The following is a 20,095-nucleotide window of genomic DNA, read 5'->3' as shown; positions in this document are numbered from 1 at the left end:
TTGTTTGCATGTTGTTTAGCACCATCTCATTCTTTGATTGTTTGTAATTATCTATCTGCTTTACATTATCAGTTCTTCATAGAATCCTACAGTGCAGAAGAAGTTCATTGGGCCCATCGAGTCTGCACCAATCACAGTCCCACCCAGGGCTCTATCCCCATAACCCCATGCATTTACCCGAGCTCGTCCGACTGACTCTAAGGGGCAATTTAGCATGGACAATCCACTTAACCCGCACATCGTTGGACTGTGGGGGAAAACCGGAGCACCCGGAGGAAACCCATGCAGACACGGGAAGAATGTGCAAACCCCACACAGACAGTGACACAAGCCGGGAATCGAACCCGGGGCCCCTAGTGCAGTGAGGCAGCAGTGCTAATCATTGTGCTACCATGCCACCCCAGTCGTAGGTCATCCCTTCACTTCTTATGCAGCCTTTCCGACACTTTATACTTACTGATTATACTTAACTGCTTGTATTTGTCTATTAGCACTCGTGATTACTCTGAAACAGTTGTTATTCAACCGGCCTACAATGTCTGTACTTATCCTTTGACACTCTTAATGACCTGTTAATGTCGGGCTATCGTCATTCTGGCTATATATTCTTGTGCCTGCGCACCTCGCTCCACGTCACTTGATGAAAACTTGTGATTTCAAATAAACCTGTTCAACTATAACCTGGTGTCATCTGTCCTCTCATCTTGTCCACCCTAGTCCAACACCGGCATCTCCACATCATAATCTAATTAATTAGCAGAGCAGAATTGAGGAGCCGAATTGCCTACCCTTGGTGCAATTTCTATGGCTCCGACGTTCTAATATAATTGTTAGTTCGGAAGAAATAGAATGATCTCGATACAGGACGATTGGACAATCGTATCAGAATAAATGGAGATTGCAATAGTCAATGCCCTTCATCCCAAATGTGGTCGCGAATTTTGTGTTCTATCCACTTTGAAGGAACAGAACTTTCTCTGGCATTATCTATTTGATTTGTTATTAAGTGTTTCATAGATAAGCACCTGTGTACTATAATTTTCAGCACGCACTTTGGGTTATTCGTCAGTATATCATTAAAGATAATCTGGATCTTTTCACTTTGATATCTAAACAAGTAAAGCAATATGTACCAGAGCAAACTACGCCGATGTCATTTCCGGTAGGAAATTGTTCTGATTGTGTAAAGTTACAATTCCAGAGGAAAGGTTCACTTCCATCGCAACTAACGTTGCTAATCCACACTGAGCCGATGCCTTTTCCAAACTTCCAGTGGTTATAAACACTCATTGCAGAGCCACAGTTCAGCTGTCTGCAAACGACATCTGCATCTTCGAAGTTCCACTGAGTGTCAACTATTCTCCCCCAAACACCGCCGTGATAAACCTCGACTCGGCCATCACAGACGCTCCCTCCATTCGCCAGTCGCATCTGCCAGTCATCGCCTGAAAGAATGCAATTTGATAATCGAAGTTCATTCAATGTTCCACGCAGTCATATTGTAAACACACTTAATATTATTTTGCTGTTATTCTTGTCCGAATTAATGAGAAGAGATTCAGCAAGAAAGAGAAATGCCAAGATAAATGTTTCAGAAGCATGAGTAGAATTGCTGTGATTAGAATGTCAAGACTGTGACATGCACCCAGGAATAAATAATTGAGATAAGTTGTCAAATGTGGCTTCAAATTTCAAGCGATGTGACTATCCTCCCTTTTTATTCATTTGTGGACAGGGACTCCGCTGAAAACGTGTATTGTCCGAAAGAAGATCAAATTGTTTTGCCTTTTTGAACCTTGAAAACAGTAAAATTCAGGTTCAATCGTAGTGCTGTTGGGGATGACGTACCATAGTCTTGAGCCAGCAATGATTATATTTTTTCAAGTCAGCCTGCTGCGCGAGCTGGAGGGGAACTTGCTGGTGTTGACATTCATCTGTTACAGAACATGTTCGAATAAGTCTCATGCTTTGAACATTTCGTAGAAGGGGCGTAGATGGATTGTTGCAGTGCAACTTTTAGCTGCCATGTCTCTAAAAATCTAATCGATTTAATGTGGTCGCCGTGGCACTCTCTGTTTCAGAATGTTCTCTAAAGACGGGACTTCAATTCGGCACAGTGTAAAGCTGATGGAGCGAATGAATGATTAAGATGGTGGACGGACTAAAAATCCAATGGGTTTCCTGGTCTTAGTTCATTGGTTGAATAACATGGACTGGAAGCGATCATTAGAAACCATAGCTTCTCAGTGCATCTATGTACAGACAGTAAATCCAGTCTTCTCCACTCTGACAGCAAAGTAAAGCAACACAGGCTAAATGAAATGTTGCTCAATTAGAAAGCAGATAAAATGTGAGTTGGAGGAATCTCAGAAAAAGAATACCACTCAAACTCTCCATTCTGTTGCGTCACTTAATGAGAAAATATTTCAGCTATGTTTGATTCATAGAAACCCGACTTGCTAATGTATACACCTTAGAACTCCTCAGTGTCAAAGATCAATCAAATTTAACTTATATAAACTGGCAAACGTTTATTTTTGTGCAAGACGAATTCACCAACCTTCAACACTTAGCACGAAGAGATATATCGTTGGTTTTCGCGTCAGTTGCCTGGCTGTGATTTTACCTTACTGTTTGTTTTCCATAAGCACTCTCAGCAGTTACATAAATACTGCCAACCAGTCTATCAATGATTTTTATCAGCTCAGAACTCGCAACCTAATTACTCTTCCAAAACAAGCGGATAATAGCAAATTGAAAACACATTCTAGTGGTGTTCCGCAGAGGTGAGTGTTGGGACCCTTGACGTCTGTATTGTATCTTAAACATTTGGAGTTAAATGTGGTGACCTGCTTGGGAAATTTTCAGATAACAAAAAATTGACTGTGTAGCTCATAGTGGACATGTTAATTGTCGACTCCACAAAAATATCAATAGTTTGGTTTAGTGGGCAGATGAGTGGCAAATGGAATTCAACGTGGAAAAAGCGTGAGGTAATGCATTTTGAGAGGGCAAGCTACGCAAGGGAATACGCAATACACGGGAAGATATTGGGAGGGGTTGACGAAGTGGTATACCTTAGAGTGCACATAAATCGGTCCTTAAAGTTGACAGGATAGATGGACAAGGTGGTCAAGAAAGCACGTGGAATGCTTTCTATTACCGGGCGAGCGATTTAATTTAAAGACCGGTGTTTAATGATGGAACTGCAGAAAACACTGGTTAGGACGCAGCAGGAGTTTCGCGTGCAATTCTGGTCACCACAATACAGGAATGACATCAATGTTTTGCCGACGCTGCAGAGGAGATTTACGAGTATGTTGCCAAGGCTTCAAAAATGCAGCTATGATGAAAGATTGGATAGGCTATTGTTGCTTTCCTTCAAACGGAGTTTGGTAATGAGCAACCTAATTGAGGTGTGCAAAATTGGAAGGTACCTCACCATGATAGCCAGGAAAAACTTGTTTCCTCAAACTAAGAGAGCAGAGAGCATGGATTTGATGTGATTGGTCGAAGAAATAGAGGGGACATGAGGAAACACATTTTTACAGAGGGTGGAGCATGGCTGAAATGGTGGTTCAGGCAGAAACTCTCAACTCATAGAAAATCTGAATCTATATCTGAAGTACTGTAGCCTGCAAGGCTACGGAGCTCATGTTGAAAAATGGGAATACACGAAGCAGCCGGTTGCTTTCTCTCTAATTTAGCGTGCACATACGCCCTGGGCTGAATGGTTTCTTTCTGCAGGGTTAATTTTCTATCGTTCTATCTGTCTAATCCTTCGTTTAGCATGCCCCTTCCTAACTTAACACAGAATGGTATAGGTGCGTTTTGAGTCTGAGCTATACACGCTGCCCACAGACGGAGGTATGAACTTCCATTTCGGACTAACGGCTTCACACATGCCTGGGATTAATGCATGTACATTGTGTTGAAAACTAGTTATACCACGCACTGTCTCAACGCTACAGCAACCATTCTTGGTGTCAACTCTTATCCAAATTCGTAGAGGTACACCCATACGGACTGCAAAATATTGGGTCCAGGTGCATCACACAGTTATTTCGAATTACTTGCAATTTCCTCTGACAATGTGGATAAAGAACAAAGAAAAGAAAATTACAGCACAGGAACAAACCATTCGGCCCTCCAAGCCTGCACTGACCATTGTGCCTGACTGAACTACAGCCCCCTACCCTTCCGGGAACGTTATGCCTCTATTCCCATCCGATTCATGTATTTGTCCAGACGCCCCTTAAAACTCACTAACGTATCTGCCTCCACTACCTCCGCCGGCAGCGAGTTCCAGGCACCCACCACCCTCTGTGTAAAAAGCTTGCCTCGAACATCTCCTTTAAATCTTGCCCCTCGCAAAGTAAACCTGTGCCCCCTAGTAATTTACTCTTCCACTTTGGGAAAAAGCTTCTGACTATCCATTCTCTCCATGCCCCTCATACCCTTATAGAGTTCTATCAGGTCGACCCTCAACCTCCGTCGTTCCAGTGAGAACAAAGCAATTTTCTCCAAACTCTCCTCATAGCTAATGCCCTCCATACCAGACAACATCCTGGTAAATCGTTTCGTATCCTTTACAACGCCTGCATATCTTTCTGGTAGTGTGGCGGCCAGAATTGAACACTATATTCCAAGTGCGGCCTAACCAAGGTTCCATGAAGCTGCAACATGACTTGCCAATTTTTAAACTCAGTGCCCCGGCCGATGAAGGTAAGCATGCCGTATGCCTTCTTGACTACCTTCTCCACCTGCGTTGCCACTTTCAATGATCTGTGTACGTGTACACGCAGGTCAGATGGAAATTAGAAAATGGCTGAGACATTGAACAGGTATTTTGTGTCGGTCTTCACAGTGGAAAACACAAATAACATGCCAAAAATTGATGACGGGAAGGCTATGGCAGGTGAGGACCTAAAAACTATCATTAACACGAAAGAGGTACTGTTGGCCATGTTAATGGGGCGACAGGGAGACAAGTCTCCTGGTCCTGCTGGAGTGCATCCCAGGGTACTAAAAGAGATGGCAGGAGAAATACCAAATGCACGAGTTGTAATTTACCAAAATTCGCTGGACTCTGGGGTCATTCTCGCAGATTAGAAAACAGCAAATGTGACGCCACTGTTTAAAAAGGGAGGGAGAGAAAAGGCGGGTTTCTAGAAGCTGGTTAGCTTAACTTCTGTAGCAGGGAAAATGCTTGAATCTATCACCAAGGAAGAAATAGCGAGACATCTGGATATAAATTGTCCCATTCATAAGACGCAGCATGGGTTCATGAAGGGAAGGTCATAAGAACATAAGAAATAGGAGCAGGAGTAGGCCATCTAGCCCCTCGAGCCTGCCCCGCCATTTAATAAGAACATGGCTGATCTGACGTGGATCAGTACCACTTACCCACCTGATCCCCATAACCCTTAATTCCCTTACCGATCAGGAATCCATCCATCCGCGCTTTAAACATATTCAGCGAGGTAGCCTCCACCACCTCAGTGGGCAGAGAATTCCAGAGATTCACCACCCTCTGGGAGAAGAAGTTCCTCCTCAACTCTGTCTTAAACCGACCCCCCTTTATTTTGAGGCTGTGTCCTCTAGTTTTAACTTCCTTACTAAGTGGAAAGAATCTCTCCGCCTCCACCCTATCCAGCCCCCGCATTATCTTGTAAGTCTCCATAAGATCCCCCCTCATCCTTCTAAACTCCAATGAGTACAAACCCAATCTCCTCAGCCTCTCCTCATAATCCAAACCCCTGATCTCCGGTATCAACCTGGTGAACCTTCTCTGCACTCCCTCCAATGCCAATATATCCTTCCTCATATAAGGGGACCAATACTGCACACAGTATTCCAGCTGCGGCCTCACCAATATCCTGTACAGGTGCATCAAGACATCCCTGCTTTTATATTCTATCCCCCTCGTGATATAGGCCAACAACCCATTTGCCTTCTTGATCACCTGTTGTACCTGCAGACTGGGCTTTTGCGTCTCATGCACAAGGACCCCCAGGTCCCTTTGCACGGTAGCATGTTTTAATTTGTTTCCATTGAGATAGTAATCCCATTTGTTATTATTTCCTCCAAAGTGTATAACCTCGCATTTATCAACGTTATACTCCATTTGTCATATCCTCGCCCACTCACTCAGCCTGTCCAAATCTCTCTGCAGATCTTCTCCGTCCTCCACACGATTCACTTTTCCACTTATCTTTGTGTCGTCTGCAAACTTCGTTACCCTACACTCCATCCCCTCCTCCAGATCATCTATGTAAATGGTAAATAGTTGCGGCCCGAGTACCGATCCCTGCGGCACGCCACTAGTTACCTTCCTCCAACCGGAAAAACACCCATTTATTCCGACTCTTTGCTTCCTGTCGGATAGCCAGTCCCCAATCCACTTTAACACACTACCCCCAACTCCGTGTGCCCTAATCTTCTTCAGCAGCCTTTTATGGGGCACCTTATCAAACGCCTTTTGGAAATCCAAAAATACCGCATCCACCGGTTCTCCTCCATCAACCGCCCTAGTCACATCTTCATAAAAATCCAACATGTTCGTCAAGCACAACTTTCCCCTCATGAATCCATGCTGCGTCTGATTGATCGAACCATTTCTATCCAGATGCCCTGCTATCTCCTCTTTAATAATGGATTCCAGCATTTTCCCTACTACAGACGTTAAGCTGACCGGGCTATAGTTACCCGCCTTTTGTCTCCTTCCTTTTTTAAACTGCGGCGTAACATTAGCCATTTTCCAATCAACTGGCACTACCCCAGAGTGCAACGAGGTTTGATAAATAATCACTAACGCATCCACTATTACCTCTGACATTTCTTTCAATACCCTGGGATGCATTCCATCCGGACCCGGGGACTTGTCCACCATCAGTCCCATTAGTCTACCCAGCACTGCCTCTCTGGTAACATTAATTGTATTAAGTATTTCTCCTGCTGCCAACCCTCTATCGTTAATATTTGGCAAACTATTTGTGTCCTCCGCCGTGAAGACCGACACAAAAAACTTATTGAAAGACTCAGCCATATCCTCATTTCCCACTATTAACTCCCCCCTCTCGTCCTCCAAGGGTCCAACATTCACTCTAGCCACTCTATTCCTTTTTATATATTTATACAAACTTTTACTATCATTTTTTATATTAATTGCTAGCCTAGCTTCATAGTCTATCCTTCCTTTCTTTATCGCTTTCTTAGTCTCTCTTTGTTGTTTCTTAAATGTTTCCCAATCACTTGTTTCACCACTATTTTTGGCCACTCTGTACGCAGCTGTTTTTATTTTAATACTCTCCTTTATTTCCTTCGTTATCCACGGCTGGTTCTCCCTTTTCTTACAATCCTTGTTTTTTGCTGGAATATATTTTTGCTGAGAACTGAAAAGGATCTCCTTAAAAATCCACCACTGTTCCTCAGCTATCCTACCTGCCAGCCTGCTCTCCCAGTCTACCTTAGCCAATTCATCCCTCATCCTATCATATTTCCCTCTGTTCAAACAGAGGACACTGGTTTGGGACCAAACTTTCTCCTCTTCCATCTGAATCAGAAATTCGACCATATTGTGGTCACTAGACCCAAGAGGGTCCTTCACAATAAGATCCTTAATTCTACCTACCTCGTTACACAATACCAGATCCAAAATAGCTCGTTCCCTCGTCGGTTCCATAACATGCTGTTCAAGGAAACTATCCCGACAGCATTCTAAGAACTCTTCCTCCATTCCACCCTTACCGACTTGCGTCTGCCAGTCAATGTGCATGTTGAAGTCCCCCATGATTATTGCCGTTCCGTTTTTACACGCATCCCTTATCTGCTTGTTTATAGCCCTCCCTACCTCAACATTATTATTTGGGGGCCTATATACCACACCTCCTAGTGTCTTTCTCCCTCTACTATTCCTCATCTCTACCCATAATGATTCCACGTTTTGTTCCTCAGAGCCTATGTCATCCCTCAGTACTACCCTGATATTATCTCTTATTAATAGTGCGACCCCACCACCTTTTCCTTCCTGTCTATTCTTCCTAAATGCCTGATACCCCTGGATATTCATCTCCCAGTCCTGGTCACCTTTCAGCCACGTTTCTGTAATGGCCACTAGATCGTACCCACTTGTGCTGATTTGCACCATCAACTCATTTGCCTTGTTCCGAATGCTTCGTGCATTCAGGCAAAGTGTCCTTATTCCAGCTTTTATCTGGACCCGCTTTGATGAGTCACGAACACCCTCTCCCTCTACTCCCTTATCTAAATTACCGCCTTCATTCACTTGCACCCTCTCCTCTACCATTAATTTTGTAATTCCCCTTACCCCTGCATCCTCCCCCCCATCAATTAGTTCCTTGATCCTAGTCAACTCTTCTAGCTCCCCTCCCCCCAACCTATCTAGTTTAAATTCTCCCCAGTAGCCTTAGCCAACCTACCAGCCAAGATATTGGTCCCCCTGTGATTCAAGTTCCACCCGTTTTTTGTATACAGATCACCCCTGCCCCTAAAGAGGTCCCAATGGTCCAGGAACCTGAATCCCTGCCCCCTGCACCAGTCCCTCAGCCACACATTCATCTTCCACCTCACTCCATTCCTGCCCTCACCTCCCCGTGGCACAGGCAGTAATCCTGAGATTACTACCTTTGCTTTCCTCTTTCTCAGCTGTCTCCCTAATTCCCTGTACTCCTTTTTCATGACCCCTTCTCCCTTCCTACCCACATCAGCGGTACCAATATGTACCGCTACCTCAGGCTCCTCTCCCTCCCACCTCAGGATTTCCAGGACGCGACTAGCGACATCCTGGATCCCGGCCCCAGGGAGGCAGACCACCATGTGAGACTCCCGCCTACCTCCGCAGAAACGCCTGTCTGTCCCCTTCACCATCGAGTCCCCGATTAATACCGCCTTCCTCCTCTTTTCCTTAGCCCTCTGAGTTACAGGGCTGGACTCCATTCCGGAGACACGGCCACTGCTGCTTCCCCCAGGCGGGCTGTCCCCCCCAGCAGTATTCAAGCAGGAGCACTTGTTGTGCAGGGGCAAATCCACCGGGGTGCTCTCAACCACCCTAGCCTTACCCTTCCTGGCCGTCACCCACTTGGCCTCCTCCCGTGGCCCTGGTGTGACCACCTGATGATAGGTCTTGTCTATCACCTCCTCATTCTCCCTCATCAGCCTAAGATCCTCGAGCTGCAGTTCCAGCTCCCTAACACGGTCCCTCAGGAACCACAGCTCGACACACCCCTCACAGATGTGGATGTCCGGGAGGCCAGATGCCTCCAGGACCTCCTACATCCTACACTGGGAACAACACACTGGTTTCACACTCATACTGGACACTTTATGTCAAGTAAGACAGTGAAAAGTTAATAAGAATGTAAGGAAACAAAAACTCACCCCTGCTCGTCCAAGCCCTGTGAGCCAAAGCTCTGACAGCTCACTCAACTTCCCACTCACTCTGCTGCCCGCTGTATACTTTGGTGCGCTTTTAAACCCTCCAACAACGTCCCCAGGCCTCTCCTGGGCCTACTTCCGGTTTTGAAAAAAACCTCCGATTTTAAACCCAAAATTAACTGAAAAAATAAATAATTAATTAAAGTCAGAAAACCAACTCTCTTACCCTCAGCCTGCTCCTGGGAACAATGAAAGTCAGGTTTGACTAATCTGGTGGAATTATTTGAGAACATTACATGTGCAGTGGACAATGGAGAACTGTGGACATGGCGTATTTGGATTTCCAGAGTGCACTTTGCAAGGTGCCGCACCAAAGACTGCTACAAAAGATAAAGGTGCATGTTGTTACGGGAAATGTATTAGCATGGATAGAGGATTGGTTAACTAACAGAAAGCAAAGAGTGGGGTGAAATGGGTGTTTTTCTGGTTGGCGATCAGTGACTAGTGGTGTGTCTCAGGGATCAGTGTTGGGACCGCAATTGTTTACGATTTACATAGACGATTTGGAGTTGGGGACCAAGTGTAGTGTGTCAAGATTTGCAGATGACACTAAGATGAGTGGCAGAGCAAAGTGTGCAGAGGATGCTGAAAGTCTGCAAAGGCCTACAGAAAGTCTAAGTGAGTGGGTGAGGGTCTGGCAGATGGAGTACAATGTTGGTAAATGTGAGGCTTTCCATTCTGGTTCGAATAACAACAAAATGGAGTATTATTTAAATGGTAAAAGTTGCTGCTGTGCACAGGGACCTGGGTGCGCTTGTGCAAGGATCCACAAGAGATGGGTGAGATCCTAAATGAATATTTCTCATCAGTATTTACTGCTGAGAAAAGCATGGATGTGAGGGAACTCGGGGAAATAAATTGTGATGTCTTGAGGAGTGTACTTATTACAGAGATGGAGGTGCTGGAAGTCTTAAAGCGCATCAAGGTAGATAAATCACCAGGACCTCATGAACTATATCCCAGGATGTTGTAGGAGGCTAGGGAGGAAATTGCGGTCCCCTTGCCGAGATATTTGAATCATCGATAGTCACGGGTGAGGTGCCTGAAGATTGGAGAGTGGCAAATGTTATGCCTTTGTTTAAAAAGGGCTGCAGGGAAAAGCCTGGGAACTATAGGCCAGTGAGCATTACATCTGTGGTGGGTAAATTGTTGGAAGGTATTTTGAGAGACAGGATCTACAGGCATTTAGAGATGCAAGGAATGAATAGGGACAGTCAGCATAGCTTTATGAGTGGAAAATCATGTCTCACAAACTTAATTGAATTTTTGGAAGGGGTAACCAAGACGGCAGATCAGGGCAGTGCAGCTGGTGTTGTCTACATGGACTTTAGCAAGGCCTTTGACAAGGTACCGCATGGTATGTTGTTGCATGAAGTTAAATCGCATGGGGTCCAGGGCGAGGTATCTAAATTGATACAAAATTGGCTTCTTGACAGAAGCCAGAGGGTGGATGTAGAGAGTTGTTTTTCAAACTGGAGGCCTGTGGCCAGCGATTGCCTCGGGCATCAGGGCTGGGTCCACTATTATTTGTCATTTATTTTAATGATTTGGATGAGAATACAGGAGGCATGGTTAGTAAGTTTGCAGATGACACCAAGATTGGTGGCAGAGTGGACAGTGAAGAAAGTTATCTCCAATTGCAACGGGATCTTGATCAATTGGGCCAGTGGGCTGACGAATTGCAGATGGAGTTTAATTTCGACAAATGCGAGGTGATGCATTTTGGTAGATTGAACGAGGGCAGGACTTACACAGTTAATGGTAGGGGGCTGGGGAGAGTTACAGAAGAAAGAGATCGAGGGGTACTTGTTCACAGCTCCTCCAAAGTGAAGTCACATGTGGACAGATTGGTGAAGAAAGCATTCGGCATGCTTGGTTTCATCGGTCAGAACATTGAATACAGGAGTTGGGACGTCTTGTTGAAGTTGTACAAGACATTGGTAAGGCCATACTTGGAATACTGTGTACAGTTCTGGTCACCCTATTATAGAAAGGATATTATTAAACTAGAAAGAGTACAGAAAAGATTTACTAGGATGCTACCGGGACTTGATGGATTGAGTTATAAGGACAAAGAATAAAGAACAATACAGCACCCGAACAGCCCCTTCTGCCCTCCAAGCCTGCGCCGCTCATGTGCCCACGAGACCATTCTTTTGTATCCCTCTATTCCCAGTCTGTTCATGTGGTTATCTCGATAAGTCTTAACCGATTCCAGCGTGTCCGCCTCAATCACCCTGCTTGGCAGTGCATTCCAGTCCCCCACCACCCTCTGTGTAAAATACGTCCCTCTGACATCTGTGTTGAACCTTGCCCCCCTCAACCGGAACCCGTGACCCCTTGTGTTCGTCACCCCGACCTGGGAAAAAGCTTACCACTGTTCACCCTATCTATGCCCTTCATAATTTTATACACCTCTATTAGGTCGCCCCTCATCCTCCGTCTTTCCAAGGAGAACAACCCCAGTTTACCTAATCTCTCCTCATAGCTAAGACCCTCCATACCAAGCAACATCCTGGTAAACCTCCTCTGCACTCTCTCCAAAGCCTCCACGTCCTTCTGGTAGTGTGGCGACCAGAACTGGATGCAGTATTCCAAATGTGGCCTAACCATCGTTCTATACAGCTGCAACATCATATGCCAACTTTTATACTCGACGCCCCGTCCAATAAAGGCAAGCATGCCATATGCCTTCTTCACCACCCTCTCCACCTGTGCTGCCACCTTTAAGGATCTGTGGACTTGGACACCCAGGTCCCTCTGTGTGTCTATAATCCTGATGGTTCTGCCATTTATTGTATAGCTCCCCCTTACATTTGATCTATCGAAATGCAACACTTCGCATTTATCTGGATTAAATTCCATCTGCCATTTCTCCACCCAATGTTCCAGCCTATCTATATCCTCTGTATTCCCTGACAATGTTCATCACTATCCGCAACTCCAGCAATCTTCGTATCGTCCGCAAACTTACTGATCACACCAGCTACATCTTCCTCCAAATCGTTTATATATATCACAAACAGCAGACGTCCCAGTACAGAGCCCTGCGGAACACCACTAGTCACAGACCTCCAACCGGAAAAAGACCCCTCCACTGCTACCCTCTGTCTTCTATGGCTGAGACAGTTCTCCACCCATCCAGCTAGCTCACTTTTTATCCCGTGAGATTGAACCTTTTGCACCAGCCTACCATGAGGGACCTTGTCAAACGCTTTACTAAAATCCATTTAGATGACATCCACGACACTTCTCTCATCAATCGTTTTTGTCACCACATCAAAAAACTCAACCAAATTTGTGAGGCATGACCTCCCTCGTACAAAACCATGCTGTCTATCGCTAATGAGATTATTCTATTCTAAATGCGCATATATCCTATCTCTCAGAATCTTCTCCAACAACTTCCCTACCACGGACGTCAAACCCACAGGCCTATAATTACCCGGGTTATTCTTGCTACCCTTCTGAAATAACAGGACCACATTTGCGATCCTCCAATCCTCTCGGACCTCACCTGTGTCCAGTGAAGAGAGAAAGATTTCTGTTCGAGGCCCAGCAATTGCATCTCTTGCCTCCCTGAGGAGTATAGGATAGATCACACCCGGCCCTGAGGATTTGTCTATCTTAATGCTTCCTGAAAAACCTAACACTTCCTCCCTTGTGATTGACATTTTTTCTAACGGGTCAACACATCTCTCTGAGACGCTACCAGTCAACATATCCCTCTCCTTTGTGAATACTGATGCAAAGTATTCGTTTAGGATCTCACCGACTTAGAACATAGAACATAGAACATTACAGCGCAGTACAGGCCCTTCGGTCCTCGATGTTGCGCCGACCAGTGGAACCAATCGAAAGCCCCGCTAATCTACACTATTCCAATATCATCCATATGTTTATCCAATAACCATTTGAATGCTCTTAATGTTGACGAGTTCACTACTGCTGCAGGCAGGGCATTCCACACCCTTGCTACTCTCTGAGTAAAGAACCTACCTCTAACATCTCTCCTATATCTCTCACCCCTCAATTTAAAGCTATGTCCCCTCGTGCTAGCCATCACAATCCGAGGAAAAGGCTCTCAATATCTACCCTATCTAATCCTCTGATCACCTTGTATGCCCCTATTAAGTCACCTCTTAACCTTCTTCTCTCTCACGAAAACAACCTCAAGCCCCTCAGCCTTTCCTGATGCGATTTTCCCACCATACCAGGCAACATCCTGGTAAATCTCCTCTGCACCCTTTTCAACACTTCCTCATCTTTCCTATAATACGGCGACCAGAACTGTACGCAATACTCCAAATGCGGCCGCACCAGAGTTTTGTACAGTTGCAGCATGACCTTCTGGCTCTGAAACTCAATCCCTCTACCAATAAAAGTTAACACACCGTACACCTTCTTAACAACCCTATCAACCTGGGTGCCAAATTTCAGGGATCTATGCACATGGACACCCAGATCTCTCTGTTCATCCACACGACCAAGTATCTTACCATTAGCCCAGTACTCTGTATTCCTGTTACTCCTTCCATCGTGAATCACCGCACACTTTTCTGCATTAAACTCCATTTGCCACCTCTCAGCCCAGCTCTGCAGCTTATCTATGTCCCTCTTTAACCTGCCACTTCCGTCCGCACTGTCTACAACACCACCGACTTTAGTGTCATCCGCAAATTTACTAATCCATCCTTCCACGCGCTCATCCAGGTCATTAATAAAAATGACAAACAGCAGTGGCCCCAAAACAGATCCTTGCGGTACACCACTAGTAACTGAACTCCAGGATGAATATTTCCCATCAACCACCACCCTCTGTTTTCTTGCAGCAAGTCAATTCCTGATCCAAACCACTAAATCACCCTCAATCCCATGTGTCTGTATTTTCTGCAAAAGCTTACCATGGGGAACCCTATCAAACCCTTTGCTGAAATCCATATACACCACACTCACCGCTTTACCCTCATCCACCTCTTTGGTCACCTTCTCAAAGAACTCAATAAGGTTTGTGAGGCACGACCTACCCTTCACAAAACCGTGCTGACTATCCCTAATCAAATTATTCCTTTCGAGGTGATTATAAATCCTATCTCTTATAATCCTTTCCAATACTTTGCCCACAACAAAAGTAAGGCTCACTGGTCTATAATTACCCGTGTTGTCCCTACTCCCCTTCTTGAACCCTTCCTTTGGTTCTCAGCATAATTCCCCTCCTTTGTCCCTGAGAGGTCCGATTCTTTCCCTAACAACCCTCTTGTTGCTAACATATGTATAAAATGCCTTTGGATACTCCTTAATCCTGTCTGCCAAGGGCATTTCGTGACCCCTTTTTGCCCTTCTAAGCCCCTGTTTGAGTTCTTTTCTACTTTCTCTGTGTTCATCCAGTGCTCCATCTGTTTTCAGCTGCCTGGACCTCATGTATGCCTCTTTTGTCTTTTTGATTAGACCCACAATTTCACTGGTTATCCACGGTTCCCGAATCCTACCTTTACTATCCTTCCTCTTTCCAGGCACATGCCTGTCCTGCAGTCCTATCAACTGCTCCTTAAAAGACTCCCACATGCCAGATGTGGATTTACCCTCGAACAGCCTCTCCCAATCAACAGCCATCAAACTCTGCCTAATCCGCCTGCAGTTCGCCTTCCCCCAATTCAGCACCTTACCCATAGGACAACACTCATCTTTTTCCATTCCTAGCCTCGGCTGAATGGACTGGAACTTTTTTCTCTGGAGCGTAGGAAGATGAGGGGTGACCTTATAGAGGTCTTTAAAATAATGAGGGGCACAGTCAAAGTAGATAGTCAATATCTTTTCCCCAAGGTAGTGGAGTCTAAAACGAGAGGGCATAGGTTTAAGGGGAGAGATAGAAAAGTGTCCAGAGGGGTAATCTTTTCACACAGAGGGTGGTGAGTGCCTGGAACAAGCTGCCAGAGCTAATAGTAGAAGCGGGTACAATTTTATCTTTTATCAAGCATTTAGATAGTTACATGGGTACGATGGGTATAGAGGGACATGGGCCAAATGCGGGCAATTGGAATTAGCTTTGGTGTTTAAAAAAAAAGGTGACATGGACAAGTTGGGCCGAAGGGCCTGTTTATAGGCTGTAAGCCTCTCTGACTCTATGACTCTATGACTCTAATCGCAAGGAGTTGGTTTGCAGGTGCAGCAGGTAATTAAGAAGGAAAATGGAATTTTGTCCTTCATTGCTAGAGGGATGGCGTTCAAAAACAGCGAGGTTATGATGCAGCTGTATAAGGTGCTGGTGAGGCCACACCCAGAGTACTGTTCCAATTTTGGTCTCCTTACTTGAGAAAGGAGATACTGACACTGGAGAGGGTGCAGAGGAGATTTACTCGGTTGATTCCGGAGTTGAGAGGGTTGGCTTATGAGGAGAGACTGAGTAGATTGGGGCTGTACTCATTGGAATTCAGAAGAATGAGGGGAGATCTTATAGAAACATATAAGATTATGAAGGGAATAGATGAGATAGAAGTTGTTTCCACTGGCAGGTGAAACTAGAGCTCGGTGGCATGGCCTCAAAATAAGGGGAAGCAGATTTAGCACTGAGTTGTGGAGGAATTTCTTCAAACAAAGGGTTGTGAATCTGTGGAATTCCCTGCCCAGTGAAGCAGTTGAGGCTACCTCATTGAATGTTTTTAAGGCAAGGATAGATACGTTTTTGAACAGTAAAGGAATTAAGGGTTATGGTGAGCGGGCGGATACGTGGAGCTGAGTCCACGAAAATATCAAGCATGATCTTATTGAATGGCGGAGCAGGCTCGAGGGCCAGATTGCCTACCCCTGCTCCTAGTTCTTATGTTCTTATCCCTCTGTCTATCAATACTGTCAAGAGTTCTGCCATTTACTGTATATTTCCGATCCGTATTAGACCTTCCAAAATGCATTACCTCACATTTGTCCGGATTAAGCTCCACCTGCCACCTCTCTTCCCAAGCCTCCAACCAATCTCTATTCTGTAGTATCCTCTGATGGCCCTCATCGCTATCCGCAAATCCACCAACCTTTGTGTTGTCCGCAAACTTACGAATCAAACCAGTTGCATTTTCCTCCAAATCATTTATATATATATTACAAACAGAAATGGTCCCAGCACTGATCCCTGAGGAACACCACTTGTCACAGCCCTCCATTCACTTCCACTGCTACCGCCTATCTGGTATGACAAAGTTCACATGTCACCGAGGTACATTCAAATAAATAACTGGGGAGTCCCATTGGCTTGAACTCCTCACTCACCTCAATACTAAATTATGCGAATAAAACGCAAATTGAAACAAGTCATGCTGAGGCACGTATGCTGGCATTCATGCATGCACACTAATATTATTATAATTATGACAATTATTGACATTTATGAAAAAGACGCACCTACCTGAACAGATCACCCCAGCATCATTTCTGTGGGTGCAAAAATGGTGCCCCCAGGATACGACGGGACAGTCGCTCAAACGCATCTCATTGCCGATGCATTCGTTGATATCGTTCCAGATCGAACCATTTCCTTCTCCAAAGAAGGCTCCTCCGGGCGTTGATAGCGCAGCCCCACAACCGAGCTGATTGCAGACGACAGCTGCATCCTGTAAATCCCAGTAGGTATCGCAAACTGTGCCCCAGGTGTCACCCAGCAGTATCTCCACTCTACCTGAACAGGTGCCATTGCCACCGACTAACCGTGGCCCCTTTTGTCCTTTGCGTAGAAAAAAGCAACATTTTTCAACGGAGAAAAGCAAGGAATCAGCGTAAAAACTCCACAATTAGAGAGCTATTTTGAACAAATGCGTTTTATTGCATGAAGTCAATGCAGCAAATAACACAACACTGCAGTGCCACTGTGAAAGAGGGGACACTGTGGAAGAATTCCTAGGAATTTGGTGATGGTAAGGTGAAGAATGAAACGCCATCGGGAGGATGGCTCCAATATTTTGGAAACAGGGAAACGAAAACTATGTAGAAGTGCTCAGCTGAAGAGAAGCAAGCTCTGAACTTTTCTTGATGCAAATGCAATGAAACAAAGTAGCCTGGATGTCTGCCAGATCGAATTTGCTGGAAAATACAATGTTAAACTCGAAATAATGCGATGCTTTTCCATCGAAACGCAGTACCGGAGTGCAAAAGGAAAGAGGCCCGTGCGGACAATGCATCAGGCTCAGGACAAGCTACAGGAAATTTACCATTCTCAGCCTGCTTTGGCGTGTAAGATCGATATAAATTAACATCCAAAGGGATATTAATGGAGCTTTGAGAAATTCCATTTTTATTTTTAAACTTGACTTAATTGTCTGTTGGTGCATCTGCGTATAGTTCAAGCGGTCACTTTATATTGCAATCGTCCTCTTGAAAACAAGAATATAACAACTTGATTAAAATAAGTAAAGTGATACCACAGTGTGATTTCTAGCCACTGATGATACAATCTGGGTGCTAAATTGGGGGAAGGCTAACTATAGCCGGATTAGGCAGGAATTGGTGGATGTTGATTGGGAGAGGATGTTCGAGGGTAAGTCCGCGTCTGGCATGTGGGAGTCTTTTAAGGAACTATTGATAAGGCTGCAGGATAGGCATGTGCCTGTAAAAAGGAAAGATAGGAAAGGTAGGATTCGAGAGCCGTGGATAACCAGGGAAATTGAGGATCTGATTAAAATGAAAAGGGAGGCGTACGTCAAGTCCAGGCAACTGAAAACAGATGGAGCTCTGGAGGAATACAAAGAGAGTAGGAAAGAACACAAACGGGGAGTTAGAAGGGTAAAAAGAGGTCACGAAATGTTCTTGGCAGGCAGCATTAAGGAGAATCCTAAGGCATTCTATTCATACGTTAGGAACTAAAGAGTTGTCAGGGAGAAAATCGGACCTCTCAGGGACAAAGGAGGGGAATTACGCTTAGAACCCAAGGGAATAGGGGAGATCCTAAATGAATACTTTGCATCGGTATTCACGAAGGAGAGGGGCGTGTTAACCGGGAGTGTCTCGGAGGGAGGTGTTGACCTGTTAGAGAAAATCTCCATTACAAGAGAGGAAGTGTTAGGTTTTTTAGGGAACATTAAAACTGACAAAGCCCCAGGGCCTGATGGCATCTATCCTCGACTGCTCAGGGAGACGAGAGATGAAATTGCTGCGCCTCTGACGGAAATCTTTGTCGCTTCTTTGGACACGGGTGAGGTCCCTGAGGATTGGAGGATAGCGAATGTTGTCCCGTTGTTTAAGAAGGGTAGCAGGGATAACCCAGGAAATTATAGGCCGGTGAGCTTGACGTCCGTGGTAGGGAAGTTGTTGGAGAGGATTCTTAGAGACAGGATGTATGTGCATTTAGAACGAAACAATCTCATTAGTGACAGACAGCATGGTTTTGTAAGAGGGAGGTCGTGCCTTACAAATTTGGTGGAGTTTTTTGAGGAAGTGACAAAAACGGTTGATGAAGGAAGGGCCGTGGATGTCGTCTATATGGATTTCAGTAAGGCATTTGACAAAGTCCCACATGGCAGGTTGGTTAAGAAGGTTAAGGCTCATGGGATACAAGGAGAAGTGGCGAGCTGGGTGGAGAACTGGCTTGGCCATAGGAGACAGAGGGTAGTGGTCGAAGGGTCTTTTTCCGGCTGGAGATCTGTGACCAGTGGTGTTCTGCAGGGCTCTATACTGGGAACTCTGCTATTTGTGATATATATAAATGATTTGGACGAAGGTGTAACTGGTGTAACCAGCAAGTTTGCCGATGACACGAAGATGGCTGGACTTGCAGATAGCGAAGAGCATTGTCGGGCAATACAGCAGGATATCGATAGGCTGGAAAATTGGGCAGAGAGGTGGCAGATGGAGTTTAATCCGGATAAATGCGAAGTGATGCATTTTGGAAGAAATAATGTAGGGAGCAGTTATACAATAAATGGCAGAGTCATCAGGAGTATAGAAACACAGTGGGACCGAGGTGTGCAAGTCCACAAATCCTTGAAGGTGGCAACACAGGTGGAGGAGGTGGAGCAGAAGGCATATGGTATGCTTGCCTTTATAGGACGGGGTAGAGAGTATAAAAGCTGGAGTCTGATCATGCAGCTGTATAGAACGTTGGTTAGGCCACATTTGGAGTACTGCGTCCAGTTCTGGTCGCCGCACTACCAGAAGGACGTGGAGGCGTTAGAGAGAGTGCAGAGAAGGTTTACCAGGATGTTGCCTGGTATGGAGGGTCTTAGCTATGAGGATTGATTGGGTAAACTGGGGTTGTTCTCCCTGGAAAGACGGAGAATGAGGGGAGATCTAATAGAGGTGTACAAGATTATGAAGGGGATAGATAGGGTGAACAGTGGTAAGCTTTTTCCCAGGTCGGAGGTGACGATCACGAGGGGTCACGGGCTCAAGGTGAGAGGGGCGAAGTATAACTCAAATATCAGAGGGATGTTTTTTACACAGAGGGTGGTGGGGGCCTGGAATGCGCTGCCAAGTAGGGTGGTGGAGGCAGGCACGCTGACATCATTTAAGACTTACCTGGATAGTCACATGAGCAGCCTGGGAATGGAGGGATACAAACGATTGGTCTAGTTGGACAAAGGAGCGGCACAGGCTTGGAGGGCCGAAGGGCCTGTTTCCTGTGCAATTCTGTTCTTTGTTCTTTGTTCTTTGATACTGC

The 20,095-nt window shown here is 45.4% G+C and overlaps 1 protein-coding gene across 1 annotated transcript in view; it reads right to left on the bottom strand.

Annotated features, from left to right (window-relative positions):
* The window catches only part of LOC144485294 (scavenger receptor cysteine-rich type 1 protein M130-like), a 60,775-nt gene that overhangs the window by 961 nt on the left and 39,719 nt on the right, over positions 1–20,095 (bottom strand). Inside the window, exons 4-5 of the mRNA XM_078203507.1 lie at positions 16,853–17,167; positions 1,231–1,445 (exon numbers count right to left, since the gene is read on the bottom strand). Of these exons, the coding sequence (XP_078059633.1) occupies positions 1,231–1,445; positions 16,853–17,167 (530 nt within the window). The remainder of the gene's footprint in view (positions 1–1,230; positions 1,446–16,852; positions 17,168–20,095) is intronic.

Source organism: Mustelus asterias, chromosome 3 (assembly GCF_964213995.1).
Source record: "Mustelus asterias chromosome 3, sMusAst1.hap1.1, whole genome shotgun sequence".
Lineage (NCBI taxonomy): Eukaryota > Metazoa > Chordata > Chondrichthyes > Carcharhiniformes > Triakidae > Mustelus > Mustelus asterias.
This window is presented reverse-complemented; position numbering and strand designations above follow the sequence as displayed.